General features: G+C 54.4%; 1 protein-coding gene across 5 annotated transcripts in view; it reads left to right on the forward strand.

The window, feature by feature from the left end:
- The first annotated feature begins 2818 nt into the window (after nt 1-2818).
- LOC132381201 (DENN domain-containing protein 2D-like) overlaps nt 2819-19494 on the forward strand; it is a 179662-nt gene continuing 162986 nt past the window's right edge. For 3 of the 5 annotated variants that reach the window (XM_059950497.1, XM_059950496.1, XM_059950498.1), the window contains exon 1: nt 3209-3515. In XM_059950497.1, coding sequence (XP_059806480.1) covers nt 3437-3515 — 79 coding nt within the window. In that variant the 5' untranslated portion in view covers nt 3209-3436. Of the gene's footprint in view, nt 2838-3152; nt 3516-19494 lie in introns of those variants that run through there. The other 2 variants (XM_059950495.1, XM_059950494.1) reach the window with 2 other exon arrangements.

The following is a 19494-nucleotide window of genomic DNA, read 5'->3' on the forward strand; positions in this document are numbered from 1 at the left end:
ATACAGTCGTGGGGGGGACTCCAGTGGTGTGGTATACAGTCGGGGGGGGGGCTCCAGTGGTGTGGGTATACAGTCGGAGGGGGGGGGACTCTAGCGGTGTGGGTATACAGTCGGGGGGGTGACTCCAGTGGTGTGTTTATACAGTCGGGGGGGGGGGCTCCAGTGGTGTGGGTATACAGTCGGGGGGGGGGTTCCAGTGGTGTGGGTATACAGTCAGGGGGGGCTCCGGTGGTGTGTGTATACAGTCGGGGGGGGCTCCAGTGGTGTGGGTATACAGTCGGGGGGGGGGGGCTCCAGTGGTGTGGGTATACAGTCGGAGGGTGGGGGACTCTAGCGGTGTGGGTATACAGTCGGGGGGGGACTCCAGAGGTGTGGGTATACAGTCGGGGGGGGGGTTCCAGTGGTGTGGGTATACAGTCGGGGGGGGCTCCAGTGGTGTGTGTATACAGTCGGGGGGGGGGCTCCAGTGGTGTGGGTATACAGTCGGGGGGGGCTCCAGTGGTGTATTTATACAGTCGGGGGACTCCAGTGGTGTGGGTATACAGTCGGGGGGGGGGGGGCTCCAGTGGTGTGCAGTGGTGTGTGTATACAGTCCGGGGGGGGGGGCTCCAGTGGTGTGGGTATACAGTCGGGGGGCTCCAGTGGTGTGGGTATACAGTCGGGGGGGGGGCTCCAGTGGTGTGTGCATACAGTCGGGGGGGGGCTCCAGTGGTGTGGGTATACAGTCGGGGGGGGCTCCAGTGGCGTGTGTATACAGTCGGGGGGGGGCTCCAGTGGTGTGGGTATACAGTCGGGGGGGCTCCAGTGGTGTGTGTATACAGTCGGGGGGGGGGCTCCAGTGGTGTATTTATACAGTCGGGGGGGGGACTCCAGTGGTGTATTTATACAGTCGAGGGGCTCCAGTGGTGTATTTATACAGTCGGGGGACTCCAGTGGTGTGGGTATACAGTCGGGGGACTCCAGTGGTGTATTTATACAGTCGGGGGGGGCTCCAGTGGTGTGGGTATACAGTCGGGGGGGGACTCCAGTGGTGTGGGTATACAGTCGGGGGGGGGCTCCAGTGGTGTGGGTATACAGTCGGGGGGGGGGACTCCAGTGGTGTGGGTATACAGTCGGTGGGGGGGACTCCAGTGGTGTGGGTATACAGTCGGGGGGGGGGACTCCAGTGGTGTGGGTATACAGTCGGTGGGGCGGGGCTCCAGTGGTGTGGGTATACAGTCTGGGGGGGGGATTCCAGTGGTGTGGGTATACAGTCGGTGGGGGGGACTCCAGTGGTGTGGGTATACAGTCGGGGGGGAGGCTCCAGTGGTGTATTTATACAGTCCGGGGACTCCAGTGGTGTGGGTATACTGTCGGGGGGGGGGCTCCAGTGGTGTGGGTATACAGTCGGGGGGGGGGACTCCAGTGGTGTGGGTATACAGTCAGTGGGGGGGACTCCAGTGGTGTGGGTATAGAGTCGGGGGGGGGGACTCCAGTGGTGTGGGTATACAGTCGGTGGGGGGGGCTCCAGTGGTGTGGGTATACAGTCTGGGGGGTGGATTCCAGTGGTGTGGGTATACAGTCGGTGGGGGGGACTCCAGTGGTGTGGGTATACAGTCAGGGGGTGGGACTCCAGTGGTGTGGGTATACAGTCGGTGGGGGGGACTCCAGTGGTGTGGGTATACAGTCGGGGGGGGCTCCAGTGGTGTGGGTATACAGTTGGGGGGGGGACTCCAGTGGTGTGGGTATACAGTCGGGGGGGGGGGCTCCAGTGGTGTGGGTATACAGTCGGTGGTGGGGTACTCCAGTGGTGTGGGTATACAGTCGGGGGGGGGGGGACTCTCGTGGTGTGGGTATACAGTCGGGGGGGGGGCTCCAGTGGTGTGGGTATACAGTCGGTGGGGGGGTACTCCAGTGGTGTGGGTATACAGTCGGGAGGGGGGCTCCAGTGGTGTATTTATACAGTCGGTGTGGGGGACTCCAGTGGTGTGGGTATACAGTCGGGGGGGGGGGGGGACACTCCTGTGGTGTGGGTATACAGTCAGGGGGGGGGACTCTAGTGGTGTGGGTATACAGTCGAGGGGGGGGGGACTCCAGTGGTGTGTTTTTACAGTCGGGGGGGGGGGGGGGCTCCAGTGGTGTGGGTATACAGTCGGAGGGGGGGCGACTCTAGTGGTGTGGGTATACAGTCGGGGGGGGGGGGGACTCCAGTGGTGTGGGTATACAGTCGGGGGGGGGCGTTTCAGTGGTGTATTTATACAGTCGGGGGGACTCCAGTGGTGTGTTTATTTACTGGGAGATGCAGTACTGTAACAGGACCAATGGGCCGATGCAACCCCTTTACAAATTGATCTGAACTCCTCATGCAGGGTCTCCGCCGGAAACATCGTCCGGTTATTCATTTCCATGGATGCTGCCTGACCTACTGAGTTTCTCCAGCTTTTTGTGTGAGTTGCTCTGGATTTCCAGCATCTGCAGAATCTCGTGTTTATATCACGCATTGTTCACAGAAGAAATTCCCCAGTTGCAATAAAATTTCTGAATCAAGTAGGATTCGATGCACACACTTTTTTTTACGAATAACTATATCCTGCGTTATTCACCGGAGAAACTCCCCCTGCTCAAAAAATAAGTTTTCTGCTTTCGGCGGGTTGCGACGTCAACTGCTGAGTGCGATGCTCCGCCCCACTAGCTGAGGTGGAGATAAATTCTGGGCAAGACTGATTCGCAATTTGTTAATGTCATTCTTACGCTGGCGTCTCAATTCTGAAATGTGACAGTGTAGCACCCACGACCCATGTTCGTTTTCCATGCTCCAGGAATGATGTGGCCGCATGTAGTGCGCAGCGGAGACCGTGGTAGGTCCAGTTCTAGTTTATCGTCAATCGGCTGTACATATTTAAACCGCCAAACGCGACAACGTTCTTCCGGACCAAGGTGCACAACACAGTACACATCACACATAAAGTAACAATATGGCAAATAAATTAAAACAAATAATAAGGTGCATCTACGATACAAGTTAAAAAGTAAACTATAACGTTACTGGCATTTCATACGTGGAGACCCGAGTGGCCCAGAGTTCAACTGGGGGGGAAGAAACTGTTTCCCATCCTAACCCACTGCCGGATGGTGCTGCGATCTCGCTCTCATGATATAGATCGTGGGTCTCGCCCCACCACATGGGGCGAGGGCTGGAGGGCGGAGCTGGAGTCGGTCCTGCCCCACAGCGCCGAGGACCCGCCCAAGCCGGAACCCGGCACCTGAGCGGGGAGGCGGTCAGCAGGTGAGGGCTGGAGTGAGGACAGTAGAGCCCCACCAATTCTCGGCTGTCTATCGCTCTCTCTCTCCCTGCATTCTCCGCTGCGGGCACCCTACTCTCCCCCGGGGTGTCGCTCCCAACCCCGGTGCCCCGACTGATCCGTGCTGTTTTGGTGTGCAGGGGCGGCGGGACACCATGAGCCAGCTGAAGTCGGCCTTCCGCAGGAGCGTCAGGCGGCTGACCTGGCATGCTGGCCACCAGCGGCCCCGGCATAGTGAGTACACCTGGGGGGAGAGACCAGAAAAGGGGGAATCGGGTATGGAAGAAACCGAGGTGGTACCGTGGGGGGATGCTGGGAAATGAGTGATAGATTGTGGGAGGGGTGGGGTTTGTACGAGAGAGTGGGTGTGTTTCTGGGGAGGAAACACCAGGGGAGAGATCAAGGGGAAGAAGAGGTTGGGAAGAGTAGAGGAGAGATGGGTGGGGGAGACAGGGCGGTGACAGACGAGGAGATAGAGCAGAGACCACAGCGAGACAGGAGAAGAGTCTGGGGAGAGAGAAGGGTGAGTGGGTGGAGGCTGGGCAGGGGGGTGACCCGAGGAAAACACTTGGGTTTGGGGTGGGGTCACTGGCCACAGAGAGGGGTGGGAGAAGGGATACAGGGTTTTGAAAAGGGCAGGTTAGTGGAGGTTGACCAGAGAATAATCAGGTGTTGGAGTGTGTCAAAATAGTGAGGGTGGGGAGAAGGTACTTCGGGAGTGAGTCCAGGTGTTCAGGGGTTTTTCGGAGTAACTGCAGGCATTCAGAGGCTTTTGGGAGTGACTAGGGGCGTTCAGGGGTTTTGGGAGTGAGTGCCGGTGTCCAAGGGGGTTTTGGGAGTGACTGCAGGTGTTCTCAGGGTTTTGGGAGTGTGTGCGGGTGTTCTCAGGGTTTTGGGAGCGAGTGCGGGTGTTCTCCGGGTTTTGGGAGCGTGTGCGGGTGTTCTCTGGGTTTTGGGAGCGAGTGCGGGTGTTCTCCGGGTTTTGAGAGCGAGTGCGAGTGTTCTCCGGGTTTTGGGAGTGAGTGCGAGTGTTCTCCGGGTTTTCGGAGTGAGTGCGTGTGTTCTCAGGGTTTGGGGACTGAGTGTGTGTGTTCTCAGGGTTTTGGGAGTGAGTGCGGGTGTTCTCAGGGTTTTGGGAGTGAGTGCGTGTGTTCTCAGGGTTTTGGGAGTGAGTGCGTGTGTTAGCAGGGTTTTGGGAGTGAGTGTGAGTATTCAGGGGGCTTTGGGAGTGAATGCGGTTATTCAGGTGGTTTTGGGAGTGACTACGGGCGTTCTCGGTTTTGGGAGTGAGTGCGGGTGTTCTCTGGGTTTTGGGAGTGAGTGCGGGTGTTCTCTGGGTTTTCGGAGGGAGTGTGGGTATTCAGGGAGTTTTGGGAGTGAGGGCATGTGTTCTCAGGGTTTTGGGTGTGAGTGTTCTCAGGGTTTTGGGAGTGTGTGGTGGTATTCAGGGGGTTTTTGGAGTGAGTGTGGGTGTTCTCAGGGTTCTGGGAGTGAGTGCATGTGTTCTCAGGGATTTGGGAGTGAGTGCGGGTGTTCTCAGTGTTTTGGGAGTGTGTGCAGGTGTTCTCAGGGTTTTGGGAGTGAGTGCGAATGTTCTCCGGGTTTTGGGAGCGAGTGCGAGTTTTCTCCGTGTTTTGGGAGTGATTGCGTGTGTTCTCAGGATTTTTTGAGTGAATGTGGGTGTTCTGAGGGTTTTGGGAGTGTGTACGTGTGTTCTCAGGGTTTTGGGAGTGAGTGCGTGTGTTCTCAGGGTTTTGGGAGTGAGTGCGGGTTTTCTCAGGGTTTTGGGAGTGAGTGCGGGTGTTCTCAGGGTTTTGGGAGTGTGTGCGAGTGTTCTCAGTGTTTTGGGAGTGAGTGTGGGTATTCAGGGGGTTTTGGGAGTGAGTGCGGGTTTTCTCAGGGTTTTGGGAGTGAGTGCGGGTTTTCTCAGGGTTTTGGGAATGAGTGCGGGTTTTCTCGGGGTTTTGGGAGTGGGTGCGGGTTTTCTCGGGGTTTTGGGAGTGAGTGCGGGTTTTCTCGGGGTTTTGGGAGTGAGTGCGGGTTTTCTCGGGGTTTTGGGAGTGTGTGCGGGTGTTCTCAGGGTTTTGGGAGTGTGTGCGAGTGTTCTCAGGGTTTTGGGAGTAAGTGCGAGAGTTCTCAGGGTTTTGGGAGTCATTTCGAGTGTTCTCTGGGTTTTGGGAGTGAGTGTGGGTATTCAGGGGGCTTTGGGAGTGAGTACAGTTATTCAGGGGGTTTTGGGAGTGACTACGGGCGTTCTCGGTTTTGGGAGTGAGGGCATGTGTTCTCGGTTTTGGGACTGAGTGCGAGTGTTCTCAGGGTTTTGGGGTTGAGTGCGTGTGTCCTCAGGGTTTTGGGGGTGAGTGTGTGTGTCCTCAGGGTTTTGGGAGTGAGTGCGTGTGTTCTCAGCGTTTTGGGAGTGAGTGCGGGTGTTCTCAGGGTTTTGGGAGTGAGTGCGGGTGTTCTCAGGGTTTTGGGAGTGAGTGCGGGTGTTCTCAGCGTTTTGGGAGTGAGTACGGGTGTTCTCAGGGTTTTGGGAGTGAGTGCGGGTGTTCTCAGGGTTTTGGGAGTGTGTGCGAGTGTTCTCAGTGTTTTGGGAGTGAGTGCGGGTTTTCTCAGGGTTTTGGGAGAGTGTGCGAGTGTTCTCGGTTTTGGGAGTGAGTGCGTGTGTTCTCAGGGTTTTGGGGGTGAGTGCGTGTGTTCTCAGGGTTTTGGGGGTGAGTGCGTGTGTTCTCCGGGTTTTGGGAGTGAGTGCGGGTTTTCTCGGGGTTTTGGGAGTGAGTGCGGGTTTTCTCGGGGTTTTGGGAGTGAGTGCGGGTTTTCTCGGGGTTTTGGGAGTGGGTGCGGGTTTTCTCGGGGTTTTGGGAGTGTGTGCGGGTGTTCTCAGGGTTTTGGGAGTGTGCGCGAGTGTTCTCAGGGTTTTGGGAGTAAGTGCGAGAGTTCTCAGGGTTTTGGGTGTGAGTGCGTGTGTCCTCAGGGTTTTGGGTGTGAGTGCGAGTGTTCTCAGGTATTTGGGACTGTGGGGTGGTATTCAGGGGGTTTGGGAGTGAGTGCGCGTGTTCTCAGGGTTTTTGGCTTGAGTGCGGGTGTTCTCAGGGTTTTGGGAGTGAGTGCGGGTGTTCTCAGGGTTTTGGGAGTGAGTGCGGGTGTTCTCAGGGTTTTGGGAGTGTGTACGAGTGTTCTCAGTGTTTTGGGAGTGAGTGTGGGTATTCAGGGGGTTTTGGGAGTGAGTGCGGGTTTTCTCAGGGTTTTGGGAGTGAGTGCGGGTTTTCTCGGGGTTTTGGGAGTGAGTGCGGGTTTTCTCGGGGTTTTGGGAGTGAGTGCGTGTGTTCTCAGGGTTTTGGGAGTGAGTGCGGGTTTTCGCAGGGTTTTGGGAGTGAGTGCGGGTATTCAGGGGGTTTTGCGAGTGAGTGCGGGTTTTCTCAGGGTTTTAGGAGTGAATGCGGTTGTTCTCTGGTTTTTGGGATTGAGTGCGAGTGTTCTTAGGGTTTTAGGAGTCAGTGCGAGTGTTCTCAGGATTTTTGGTGTGAGTGCTTGTGTTCTCAGGGTTTCGGGAGTGTGTGTGGGTCTTCTCAGGGTTTTGGGAGTAAGTGCGGGTGTTCTCAGGATTTTGGGAGTGAGTGCGCGTGTTCTCAGGGTTTTGGGCTTGAGTGCGGGTGTTCTCAGGGTTTTGGGAGTGTGTGCGGGTGTTCTCAGGGTTTTGGGGGTGAGTGCGAGTGTTCTCAGGGTTTTGGGGGTGAGTGCGAGTGTTCTCCAGGTTTTGGGAGCGAGTGCGAGTGTTCTCAGGGTTTTGGGAGTGAGTGTGTGTGTTCTCAGGGTTTTGGGAGTGAGTGCGGGTTTTCGCAGGGTTTTGGGAGTGAGTTCGGGTATTCAGGGGGTTTTGCGAGTGAGTGCGGGTTTTCTCAGGGTTTTAGGAGTGAATGCGGTTGTTCTCTGGTTTTTGCGATTGAGTGCGAGTGTTCTTAGGGTTTTAGGAGTCAGTGCGAGTGTTCTCAGGATTTTTGGTGTGAGTGCATGTGTTCTCAGGGTTTCGGGAGTGTGTGTGGGTCTTCTGAGGGTTTTGGGAGTGAGTGCGGGTGTTCTCAGGATTTTGGGAGTGAGTGCGCGTGTTCTCAGGGTTTTGGGCTTGAGTGCGGGTGTTCTCAGGGTTTTGGGAGTGTGTGCGGGTGTTCTCAGGGTTTTGGGGGTGAGTGCGAGTGTTCTCCAGGTTTTGGGAGTGAGTGCAGGCGTTCTCGGTTTTGGGAGTGAGTGCGTGTGTTCTCAGGGTTTCGGGAGTGTGTGCGGGTGTTCTCAGGGTTTTGGGAGTGAGTGCGGGTGTTCTCAGTAGTTTTGGGAGTGTGTGCGAGTGTTCTCCGGGTTTTGGGAGTGAGTGCGGGTTTTCTCAGGGTATTGGGAGCGAGTGCGAGTTTTCTCCGGGTTTTGGGAGTGAGTGCGGGTGTTCTCTGGGTTTTGGGAGTGAGTTTGTGTGTTCTCTGTTTTGGGAGTGAGTGCGAGTGTTCTCACGGTATTGGGAGTCAGTGCGAGTTTTCTCCGGGTTTTGGGAGTGAGTGCGGGTGTTCTCTGGGTTTTGGGAGTGAGTGCGGGTTTTCTCAGGGTATTGGGAGCGAGTGCGAGTTTTCTCCGGGTTTTGGGAGTGAGTGCGGGTGTTCTCTGGGTTTTGGGAGTGAGTTTGTGTGTTCTCTGTTTTGGGAGTGAGTGCGAGTGTTCTCACGGTATTGGGAGTCAGTGCGAGTTTTCTCCGGGTTTTGGGAGTGAGTGCGGGTGTTCTCTGGGTTTTGGGAATCGTTTCGAGTGTTCTCAGGGTTTTGGGAGTGAGTGTGTGTGTTCTCGGTTTTGGGAGTGTGCGCGAGTGTTCTCAGGGATTTGGGAGTAAGTGCGAGAGTTCTCAGGGTTTTGGGAGTCATTTTGAGTGTTCTCTGGGTTTTGGGAGTGAGTGTGGGTATTCAGGGGGCTTTGGGAGTGAGAGCGGTTATTCAGGGGGGTTTGGGAGTGCCTACGGGCGTTCTCAGGGTTTTGGGAGTGAGGGCATGTGTTCTCGGTTTTGGGAGTGAGTGCGTGTATTCTCAGGGTTTTGGGGGTGAGTGCGTGTGTTCTCAGGGTTTTGGGGTGAGTGCATGTGTTCTCAGGGTTTTGGGTGTGAGTGCGTGTGTCCTCAGGGTTTTGGGTGTGAGTGGGAGTGTTCTCAGGTATTTGGGACTGTGGGGTGGTATTCAGGGGGTTTGGGAGTGAGTGCGCGTGTTCTCAGGGTTTTAGGCTTGAGTGCGGGTGTTCTCAGGGTTTTGGGAGTGAGTGCGGGTTTTATCAGGGTTTTGGGAGTGAGTGCGGGTGTTCTCCGGGTTTCGGGAGTGTGTGTGGGTGTTCTCAGGAATTTTGGAGTGAGTGCGTGTGTTTATCTGGGTTTTGGGAGTGTGTGCGTGTGTTCTCAGGGTTTTGGGAGTGAGTGCGGGTGTTCTCAGGGTTTTGGGAGTGAGTGCGTGTGTTCTCAGGGTTTTGGGAGCGAGTGCGAGTGTTCTCAGGGTTTTGGGAGTGAGTGCGTGTGTTCTCAGGGTTTTGGGAGTGAGTGCGTGTGTTCTCAGGGTTTTGGGAGTGAGTGCGTGTGTTCTCAGGGTTTTGGGAGTGAGTGCGGGTATTCAGGGGGTTTTGCGAGTGAGTGCGGGTTTTCTCAGGGTTTTAGGAGTGAATGCGGTTGTTCTCTGGTTTTTGCGATTGAGTGCGAGTGTTCTTAGGGTTTTAGGAGTCAGTGCGAGTGTTCTCAGGATTTTTGGTGTGAGTGCTTGTGTTCTCAGGGTTTCGGGAGTGTGTGTGGGTCTTCTCAGGGTTTTGGGAGTAAGTGCGGGTGTTCTCAGGATTTTGGGAGTGAGTGCGCGTGTTCTCAGGGTTTTGGGCTTGAGTGCGGGTGTTCTCAGGGTTTTGGGAGTGTGTGCGGGTGTTCTCAGGGTTTTGGGGGTGAGTGCGAGTGTTCTCCAGGTTTTGGGAGTGAGTGCAGGTGTTCTCGGTTTTGGGAGTGAGTGCGTGTGTTCTCAGGGTTTCGGGAGTGTGTGCGGGTGTTCTCAGGGTTTTGGGCTTGAGTGCGGTTGTTCTCAGGGTTTTGGGAGTGTGTGCGGGTGTTCTCAGGGTTTTGGGGGTGAGTGCGAGTGTTCTCAGGGTTTTGGGGGTGAGTGCGAGTGTTCTCCAGGTTTTGGGAGCGAGTGCGAGTGTTCTCAGGGTTTTGGGAGTGAGTGTGTGTGTTCTCAGGGTTTTGGGAGTGAGTGCGGGTTTTCGCAGGGTTTTGGGAGTGAGTTCGGGTATTCAGGGGGTTTTGCGAGTGAGTGCGGGTTTTCTCAGGGTTTTAGGAGTGAATGCGGTTGTTCTCTGGTTTTTGGGATTGAGTGCGAGTGTTCTTAGGGTTTTAGGAGTCAGTGCGAGTGTTCTCAGGATTTTTGGTGTGAGTGCATGTGTTCTCAGGGTTTCGGGAGTGTGTGTGGGTCTTCTGAGGGTTTTGGGAGTGAGTGCGGGTGTTCTCAGGATTTTGGGAGTGAGTGTGCGTGTTCTCAGGGTTTTGGGCTTGAGTGCGGGTGTTCTCAGGGTTTTGGGAGTGTGTGCGGGTGTTCTCAGGGTTTTGGGAGTCAGTGCGGGTGTTTTCAGGGTTTTGGGAGAGTGCGCGGGTGTTCTCAGGGTATTGGGAGTCTGTGCGAGTTTTCTCCGGGTTTGGGTGTGAGTGCGGGTGTTCTCTGGGTTTTGGGAGTCATTTCGAGTGTTCTCAGGGTTTTGGGAGTGAGTGTGTGTGTTCTCCGGGTTTTGGGAGTGAGTGTGAGTGTTCTCAGGGTTTTGGGAGTCACTGCGGGTGTTCTCGGTTTTGGGAGTGAGTGCGGGTGTTCTCAGTGTTTTGGGAGTGAGTGCGTGTGTTCTCAGGGTTTTGGGAGCGAGTGCGAGTGTTCTCAGGGTTTTGGGAGTGAGTGCGTGTGTTCTCAGGGTTTTGGGAGTGAGTGCGTGTGTTCTCAGGGTTTTGGGAGTGAGTGCGTGTGTTCTCAGGGTTTTGGGAGTGAGTGCGGGTTTTCGCAGGGTTTTGGGAGTGAGTGCGGGTATTCAGGGGGTTTTGCGAGTGAGTGCGGGTTTTCTCAGGGTTTTAGGAGTGAATGCGGTTGTTCTCTGGTTTTTGGGATTGAGTGCGAGTGTTCTCAGGGTTTTGGGGGTGAGTGCGAGTGTTCTCAGGGTTTTGGGGGTGAGTGCGGGTGTTCTCAGGATTTTGGGAGTGAGTGCGCGTGTTCTCAGGGTTTTGGGCTTGAGTGCGGTTGTTCTCAGGGTTTTGGGAGTGTGTGCGGGTGTTCTCAGGGTTTTGGGGGTGAGTGCGAGTGTTCTCAGGGTTTTGGGAGTGAGTGTGTGTGTTCTCAGGGTTTTGGGAGTGAGTGCGGGTTTTCGCAGGGTTTTGGGAGTGAGTTCGGGTATTCAGGGGGTTTTGCGAGTGAGTGCGGGTTTTCTCAGGGTTTTAGGAGTGAATGCGGTTGTTCTCTGGTTTTTGGGATTTAGTGCGAGTGTTCTTAGGGTTTTAGGAGTCAGTGCGAGTGTTCTCAGGATTTTTGGTGTGAGTGCATGTGTTCTCAGGGTTTCGGGAGTGTGTGTGGGTCTTCTCAGGGTTTTGGGAGTAAGTGCGGGTGTTCTCTGGGTTTTGGGAATCGTTTCGAGTGTTCTCAGGGTTTTGGGAGTGAGTGTGTGTGTTCTCGGTTTTGGGAGTGAGTGCGAGTGTTCTCAGGGTATTGGGAGTCAGTGCGAGTTTTCTCCGGGTTTTGGGAGTGAGTGCGGGTGTTCTCTGTGTTTTGGGTGTTATTTCGAGTGTTCTCAGGGTTTTGGGAGTGAGTGTGTGTGTTCTCGGTTTTGGGAGTGAGTGCGTGTGTTCTCAGGGTTTTGGGGGTGAGTGCGTGTGTTCTCAGGGTTTTGGGAGTGAGTGTGTGTGTTCTCGGTTTTGGGAGTGAGTGCGTGTGTTCTCAGGGTTTTAGGAGTCAGTGCGAGTGTTCTCAGGATTTTTGGTGTGAGTGCATGTGTTCTCAGGGTTTCGGGAGTGTGTGTGGGTCTTCTGAGGGTTTTGGGAGTGAGTGCGGGTTTTCGCAGGGTTTTGGGAGTGAGTTCGGGTATTCAGGGGGTTTTGCGAGTGAGTGCGGGTTTTCTCAGGGTTTTAGGAGTGAATGCGGTTGTTCTCTGGTTTTTGGGATTGAGTGAGAGTGTTCTTAGGGTTTTAGGAGTCAGTGCGAGTGTTCTCAGGATTTTTGGTGTGAGTGCATGTGTTCTCAGGGTTTCGGGAGTGTGTGTGGGTCTTCTGAGGGTTTTGGGAGTGAGTGCGGGTGTTCTCAGGATTTTGGGAGTGAGTGCGCGTGTTCTCAGAGTTTTGGGCTTGAGTGCGGGTGTTCTCAGGGTTTTGGGAGTGTGTGCGGGTGTTCTCAGGGTTTTGGGGGTGAGTGCGAGTGTTCTCCAGGTTTTGGGAGTGAGTGCAGGCGTTCTCGGTTTTGGGAGTGAGTGCGTGTGTTCTCAGGGTTTCGGGAGTGTGTGCGGGTGTTCTCAGGGTTTTGGGAGTGAGTGCGGGTGTTCTCAGTAGTTTTGGGAGTGTGTGCGAGTGTTCTCCGGGTTTTGGGAGTGAGTGCGGGTTTTCTCAGGGTATTGGGAGCGAGTGCGAGTGTTCTCCGGATTTTGAGTGTGAGTGCGAGTGTTCTCAGGGTTTTGGGAGTGGCTGCAAGTGTTCACAGGGTTTTGAGAGTCATTTCGAGTGTTCTCAGGGTTTTGGGAGTGAGTGCGGGTGTTCTCAGTGTTTTGGGAGTGAGTGCGTGTGTTCTCAGGGTTTTGGGAGCGAGTGCGAGTGTTCTCAGGGTTTTGGGAGTGAGTGCGTGTGTTCTCAGGGTTTTGGGAGTGAGTGCGTGTGTTCTCAGGGTTTTGGGAGTGAGTGCGTGTGTTCTCAGGGTTTTGGGAGTGAGTGCGTGTGTTCTCGGTTTTGGGAGTGAGTGCGGGTTTTCGCAGGGTTTTGGGAGTGAGTGCGGGTATTCAGGGGGTTTTGCGAGTGAGTGCGGGTTTTCTCAGGGTTTTAGGAGTGAATGCGGTTGTTCTCTGGTTTTTGGGATTTAGTGCGAGTGTTCTTAGGGTTTTAGGAGTCAGTGCGAGTGTTCTCAGGATTTTTGGTGTGAGTGCATGTGTTCTCAGGGTTTCGGGAGTGTGTGTGGGTCTTCTCAGGGTTTTGGGAGTAAGTGCGGGTGTTCTCTGGGTTTTGGGAATCGTTTCGAGTGTTCTCAGGGTTTTGGGAGTGAGTGTGTGTGTTCTCGGTTTTGGGAGTGAGTGCGAGTTTTCTCAGGGTATTGGGAGTCAGTGCGAGTTTTCTCCGGGTTTTGGGAGTGAGTGCGGGTGTTCTCTGTGTTTTGGGTGTTATTTCGAGTGTTCTCAGGGTTTTGGGAGTGAGTGTGTGTGTTCTCGGTTTTGGGAGTGAGTGCGTGTGTTCTCAGGGTTTTGGGGGTGAGTGCGTGTGTTCTCAGGGTTTTGGGAGTGAGTGTGTGTGTTCTCGGTTTTGGGAGTGAGTGCGTGTGTTCTCAGGGTTTTAGGAGTCAGTGCGAGTGTTCTCAGGATTTTTGGTGTGAGTGCATGTGTTCTCAGGGTTTCGGGAGTGTGTGTGGGTCTTCTGAGGGTTTTGGGAGTGAGTGCGGGTTTTCGCAGGGTTTTGGGAGTGAGTTCGGGTATTCAGGGGGTTTTGCGAGTGAGTGCGGGTTTTCTCAGGGTTTTAGGAGTGAATGCGGTTGTTCTCTGGTTTTTGGGATTGAGTGAGAGTGTTCTTAGGGTTTTAGGAGTCAGTGCGAGTGTTCTCAGGATTTTTGGTGTGAGTGCATGTGTTCTCAGGGTTTCGGGAGTGTGTGTGGGTCTTCTGAGGGTTTTGGGAGTGAGTGCGGGTGTTCTCAGGATTTTGGGAGTGAGTGCGCGTGTTCTCAGAGTTTTGGGCTTGAGTGCGGGTGTTCTCAGGGTTTTGGGAGTGTGTGCGGGTGTTCTCAGGGTTTTGGGGGTGAGTGCGAGTGTTCTCCAGGTTTTGGGAGTGAGTGCAGGCGTTCTCGGTTTTGGGAGTGAGTGCGTGTGTTCTCAGGGTTTCGGGAGTGTGTGCGGGTGTTCTCAGGGTTTTGGGAGTGAGTGCGGGTGTTCTCAGTAGTTTTGGGAGTGTGTGCGAGTGTTCTCCGGGTTTTGGGAGTGAGTGCGGGTTTTCTCAGGGTATTGGGAGCGAGTGCGAGTGTTCTCCGGATTTTGAGTGTGAGTGCGAGTGTTCTCAGGGTTTTGGGAGTGGCTGCAAGTGTTCACAGGGTTTTGAGAGTCATTTCGAGTGTTCTCAGGGTTCTGGGAGTGAGTGCGTGTGTTCTCAGGGTTTTGGGAGTGAGTGCGTGTGTTCTCGGGGTTTTGGGAGTGAGTGCGTGTGTTCTCAGGGTTTTGGGAGTGAGTGCGTGTGTTCTCAGGGTTTTGGGAGTGAGTGCGAGTTTTCTCCGGGTTTTGGGAGTGAGTGCGGGTGTTCTCTGGGTTTTGGGAGTGAGTTTGTGTGTTCTCTGTTTTGGGAGTGAGTGCGAGTGTTCTCAGGGTATTGGGAGTCAGTGCGAGTTTTCTCCGGGTTTTGGGAGTGAGTGCGGGTGTTCTCTGGGTTTTGGGTGTGAGTGCGTGTGTCCTCAGGGTTTTGGGTGTGAGTGCGAGTGTACTCAGGTATTTGGGACTGTGGGGTGGTATTCAGGGGGTTTGGGAGTGAGTGCGCGTGTTCTCAGGGTTTTAGGCTTGAGTGCGGGTGTTCTCAGGGTTTTGGGAGTGAGTGCGGGTTTTATCAGGGTTTTGGGAGTGAGTGCGGGTGTTCTCCGGGTTTCGGGAGTGTGTGTGAGTGTTCTCAGGGATTTTGGAGTGAGTGCGTGTGTTTATCTGGGTTTTGGGAGTGTGTGCGTGTGTTCTCAGGGTTTTGGGAGTGAGTGCGGGTGTTCTCAGGGTTTTGGGAGTGAGTGCGTGTGTTCTCAGGGTTTTGGGAGCGAGTGCGAGTGTTCTCAGGGTTTTGGGAGTGAGTGCGTGTGTTCTCAGGGTTTTGGGAGTGAGTGCGTGTGTTCTCAGGGTTTTGGGAGTGAGTGCGGGTATTCAGGGGGTTTTGCGAGTGAGTGCGGGTTTTCTCAGGGTTTTAGGAGTGAATGCGGTTGTTCTCTGGTTTTTGGGATTGAGTGCGAGTGTTCTTAGGGTTTTAGGAGTCAGTGCGAGTGTTCTCAGGATTTTTGGTGTGAGTGCTTGTGTTCTCAGGGTTTCGGGAGTGTGTGTGGGTCTTCTCAGGGTTTTGGGAGTAAGTGCGGGTGTTCTCAGGATTTTGGGAGTGAGTGCGCGTGTTCTCAGGGTTTTGGGCTTGAGTGCGGTTGTTCTCAGGGTTTTGGGAGTGTGTGCGGGTGTTCTCAGGGTTTTGGGGGTGAGTGCGAGTGTTCTCAGGGTTTTGGGGGTGAGTGCGGGTGTTCTCAGGATTTTGGGAGTGAGTGCGCGTGTTCTCAGGGTTTTGGGCTTGAGTGCGGTTGTTCTCAGGGTTTTGGGAGTGTGTGCGGGTGTTCTCAGGGTTTTGGGGGTGAGTGCGAGTGTTCTCAGGGTTTTGGGAGTGAGTGTGTGTGTTCTCAGGGTTTTGGGAGTGAGTGCGGGTTTTCGCAGGGTTTTGGGAGTGAGTTCGGGTATTCAGGGGGTTTTGCGAGTGAGTGCGGGTTTTCTCAGGGTTTTAGGAGTGAATGCGGTTGTTCTCTGGTTTTTGGGATTTAGTGCGAGTGTTCTTAGGGTTTTAGGAGTCAGTGCGAGTGTTCTCAGGATTTTTGGTGTGAGTGCATGTGTTCTCAGGGTTTCGGGAGTGTGTGTGGGTCTTCTGAGGGTTTTGGGAGTGAGTGCGGGTGTTCTCAGGGTTTTGGGCTTGAGTGCGGGTGTTCTCAGGATTTTGGGAGTGAGTGCGCGTGTTCTCAGGGTTTTGGGCTTGAGTGCGGGTGTTCTCAGGGTTTTGGGAGTGTGTGCGGGTGTTCTCAGGGTTTTGGGGGTGAGTGCGAGTGTTCTCCAGGTTTTGGGAGTGAGTGCAGGCGTTCTCGGTTTTGGGAGTGAGTGCGTGTGTTCTCAGGGTTTCGGGAGTGTGTGCGGGTGTTCTCAGGGTTTTGGGAGTGAGTGCGGGTGTTCTCAGTAGTTTTGGGAGTGTGTGCGAGTGTTCTCCGGGTTTTGGGAGTGAGTGCGGGTTTTCTCAGGGTATTGGGAGCGAGTGCGAGTGTTCTCCGGATGTTGAGTGTGAGTGCGAGTGTTCTCAGGGTTTTGGGAGTGGCTGCGAGTGTTCACAGTGTTTTGAGAGTCATTTCGAGTGTTCTCAGGGTTCTGGGAGTGAGTGCGTGTGTTCTCAGGGTTTTGGGAGTGAGTGCGTGTGTTCTCAGGGTTTTGGGAGTGAGTGCGTGTGTTCTCAGGGTTTTGGGAGTGAGTGCGTGTGTTCTCAGGGTTTTGGGAGTGAGTGCGAGTTTTCTCCGGGTTTTGGGAGTGAGTGCGGGTGTTCTCTGGGTTTTGGGAGTGAGTTTGTGTGTTCTCTGTTTTGGGAGTGAGTGCGAGTGTTCTCAGGGTATTGGGAGTCAGTGCGAGTTTTCTCCGGGTTTTGGGAGTGAGTGCGGGTGTTCTCTTGGTTTTGGGTGTGAGTGCGTGTGTCCTCAGGGTTTTGGGTGTGAGTGCGAGTGTACTCAGGTATTTGGGACTGTGGGGTGGTATTCAGGGGGTTTGGGAGTGAGTGCGCGTGTTCTCAGGGTTTTAGGCTTGAGTGCGGGTTTTCTCAGGGTTTTGGGAGTGAGTGCGGGTTTTATCAGGGTTTTGGGAGTGAGTGCGGGTGTTCTCCGGGTTTCGGGAGTGTGTGTGAGTGTTCTCAGGGATTTTGGAGTGAGTGCGTGTGTTTATCTGGGTTTTGGGAGTGTGTGCGTGTGTTCTCAGGGTCTTGGGAGTGAGTGCGGGTGTTCTCAGGGTTTTGGGAGTGAGTGCGTGTGTTCTCAGGGTTTTGGGAGCGAGTGCGAGTGTTCTCAGGGTTTTGGGAGTGAGTGCGTGTGTTCTCAGGGTTTTGGGAGTGAGTGCGTGTGTTCTCAGGGTTTTGGGAGTGAGTGCGTGTGTTCTCAGGGTTTTGGGAGTGAGTGCGGGTATTCAGGTGGTTTTGCGAGTGAGTGCGGGTTTTCTCAGGGTTTTAGGAGTGAATGCGGTTGTTCTCTGGTTTTGCGATTGAGTGCGAGTGTTCTTAGGGTTTTAGGAGTCAGTGCGAGTGTTCTCAGGATTTTTGGTGTGAGTGCTTGTGTTCTCAGGGTTTCGGGAGTGTGTGTGGGTCTTCTCAGGGTTTTGGGAGTAAGTGCGGGTGTTCTCAGGATTTTGGGAGTGAGTGCGCGTGTTCTCAGGATTTTGGGAGTGAGTGCGCGTGTTCTCAGGGTTTTGGGCTTGAGTGCGGTTGTTCTCAGGGTTTTGGGAGTGTGTGCGGGTGTTCTCAGGGTTTTGGGGGTGAGTGCGGGTGTTCTCAGGGTTTTGGGGGTGAGTGCGGGTGTTCTCAGGATTTTGGGTGTGAGTGCGCGTGTTCTCAGGGTTTTGGGATTGAGTGCGGTTGTTCTCAGGGTTTTGGGAGTGTGTGCGGGTGTTCTCAGGGTTTTGGGGGTGAGTGCGAGTGTTCTCAGGGTTTTGGGAGTGAGTGTGTGTGTTCTCAGGGTTTTGGGAGTGAGTGCGGGTTTTCGCAGGGTTTTGGGAGTGAGTTCGGGTATTCAGGGGGTTTTGCGAGTGAGTGCGGGTTTTCGCAGGGTTTTAGGAGTGAATGCGGTTGTTCTCTGGTTTTTGGGATTTAGTGCGAGTGTTCTTAGGGTTTTAGGAGTCAGTGCGAGTGTTCTCAGGATTTTTGGTGTGAGTGCATGTGTTCTCAGGGTTTCGGGAGTGTGTGTGGGTCTTCTGAGGGTTTTGGGAGTGAGTGCGGGTGTTCTCAGGGTTTTGGGCTTGAGTGCGGGTGTTCTCAGGGTTTTGGGAGTGTGTGCGGGTGTTCTCAGGGTTTTGGGGGTGAGTGCGAGTGTTCTCCAGGTTTTGGGAGTGAGTGCAGGCGTTCTCGGTTTTGGGAGTGAGTGCGTGTGTTCTCAGGGTTTCGGGAGTGTGTGCGGGTGTTCTCAGGGTTTTGGGAGTGAGTGCGGGTGTTCTCAGTAGTTTTGGGAGTGTGTGCGAGTGTTCTCCGGGTTTTGGGAGTGAGTGCGGGTTTTCTCAGGGTATTGGGAGCGAGTGCGAGTGTTCTCCGGATTTTGAGTGTGAGTGCGAGTGTTCTCAGGGTTTTGGGAGTGGCTGCGAGTGTTCACAGGGTTTTGAGAGTCATTTCGAGTGTTCTCAGGGTTCTGGGAGTGAGTGCGTGTGTTCTCAGGGTTTTGGGAGTGAGTGCGTGTGTTCTCAGGGTTTTGGGAGTGAGTGCGTGTGTTCTCAGGGTTTTGGGAGTGAGTGCGTGTGTTCTCAGGGTTTTGGGAGTGAGTGCGTGTGTTCTCAGGGTTTTGGGAGTGAGTGCGAGTTTTCTCCGGGTTTTGGGAGTGAGTGCGGGTGTTCTCTGGGTTTTGGGAATCGTTTCGAGTGTTCTCAGGGTTTTGGGAGTGTGCGCGAGTGTTCTCAGGGATTTGGGAGTAAGTGCGAGAGTTCTCAGGGTTTTGGGAGTCATTTTGAGTGTTCTCTGGGTTTTGGGAGTGAGTGTGGGTATTCAGGGGGCTTTGGGAGTGAGAGCGGTTATTCAGGGGGGTTTGGGAGTGCCTACGGGCGTTCTCAGGGTTTTGGGAGTGAGGGCATGTGTTCTCGGTTTTGGGAGTGAGTGCGTGTATTCTCAGGGTTTTGGGGGCGAGTGCGTGTGTTCTCAGGGTTTTGGGTGTGAGTGCATGTGTTCTCAGGGTTTTGGGTGTGAGTGCGTGTGTCCTCAGGGTTTTGGGTGTGAGTGCGAGTGTACTCAGGTATTTGGGACTGTGGGGTGGTATTCAGGGGGTTTGGGAGTGAGTGCGCGTGTTCTCAGGGTTTTAGGCTTGAGTGCGGGTGTTCTCAGGGTTTTGGGAGTGAGTGCGGGTTTTATCAGGGTTTTGGGAGTGAGTGCGGGTGTTCTCCGGGTTTCGGGAGTGTGTGTGGGTGTTCTCAGGGATTTTGGAGTGAGTGCGGGTGTTCTCCGGGTTTCGGGAGTGTGTGTGAGTGTTCTCAGGGATTTGGGAGTGAGTGCGGGTGTTCTCCGGGTTTCGGGAGTGTGTGTGGGTGTTCTCAGGGATTTTGGAGTGAGTGCGTGTGTTTATCTGGGTTTTGGGAGTGTGTGCGTGTGTTCTCAGGGTTTTGGGAGTGAGTGCGTGTGTTCTCAGGGTTTTGGGAGTGAGTGCGGGTTTTCGCAGGGTTTTGGGAGTGAGTGCGGGTATTCAGGGGGTTTTGCGAGTGAGTGCGGGTTTTCTCAGGGTTTTAGGAGTGAATGCGGTTGTTCTCTGGTTTTTGCGATTGAGTGCGAGTGTTCTTAGGGTTTTAGGAGTCAGTGCGAGTGTTCTCAGGATTTTTGGTGTGAGTGCTTGTGTTCTCAGAATTTCGGGAGTGTGTGTGGGTCTTCTCAGGGTTTTGGGAGTAAGTGCGGGTGTTCTCAGGATTTTGGGAGTGAGTGCGCGTGTTCTCAGGGTTTTGGGCTTGAGTGCGGGTGTTCTCAGGGTTTTGGGAGTGTGTGCGGGTGTTCTCAGGGTTTTGGGAGTGAGTGCGCGTGTTCTCAGGGTTTTAGGCTTGAGTGCGGGTTTTCTCAGGGTTTTGGGAGTGAGTGCGGGTTTTATCAGGGTTTTGGGAGTGAGTGCGGGTGTTCTCCGGGTTTCGGGAGTGTGTGTGAGTGTTCTCAGGGATTTTGGAGTGAGTGCGTGTGTTTATCTGGGTTTTGGGAGTGTGTGCGTGTGTTCTCAGGGTTTTGGGAGTGAGTGCGGGTGTTCTCAGGGTTTTGGGAGTGAGTGCGTGTGTTCTCAGGGTTTTGGGAGCGAGTGCGAGTGTTCTCAGGGTTTTGGGAGTGAGTGCGTGTGTTCTCAGGGTTTTGGGAGTGAGTGCGGGTATTCAGGGGGTTTTGCGAGTGAGTGCGGGTTTTCTCAGGGTTTTAGGAGTGAATGCGGTTGTTCTCTGGTTTTGCGATTGAGTGCGAGTGTTCTTAGGGTTTTAGGAGTCAGTGCGAGTGTTCTCAGGATTTTTGGTGTGAGTGCTTGTGATCTCAGGGTTTCGGGAGTGTGTGTGG

Source organism: Hypanus sabinus, chromosome 25, assembly GCF_030144855.1.
Source record: "Hypanus sabinus isolate sHypSab1 chromosome 25, sHypSab1.hap1, whole genome shotgun sequence".
Lineage (NCBI taxonomy): Eukaryota > Metazoa > Chordata > Chondrichthyes > Myliobatiformes > Dasyatidae > Hypanus > Hypanus sabinus.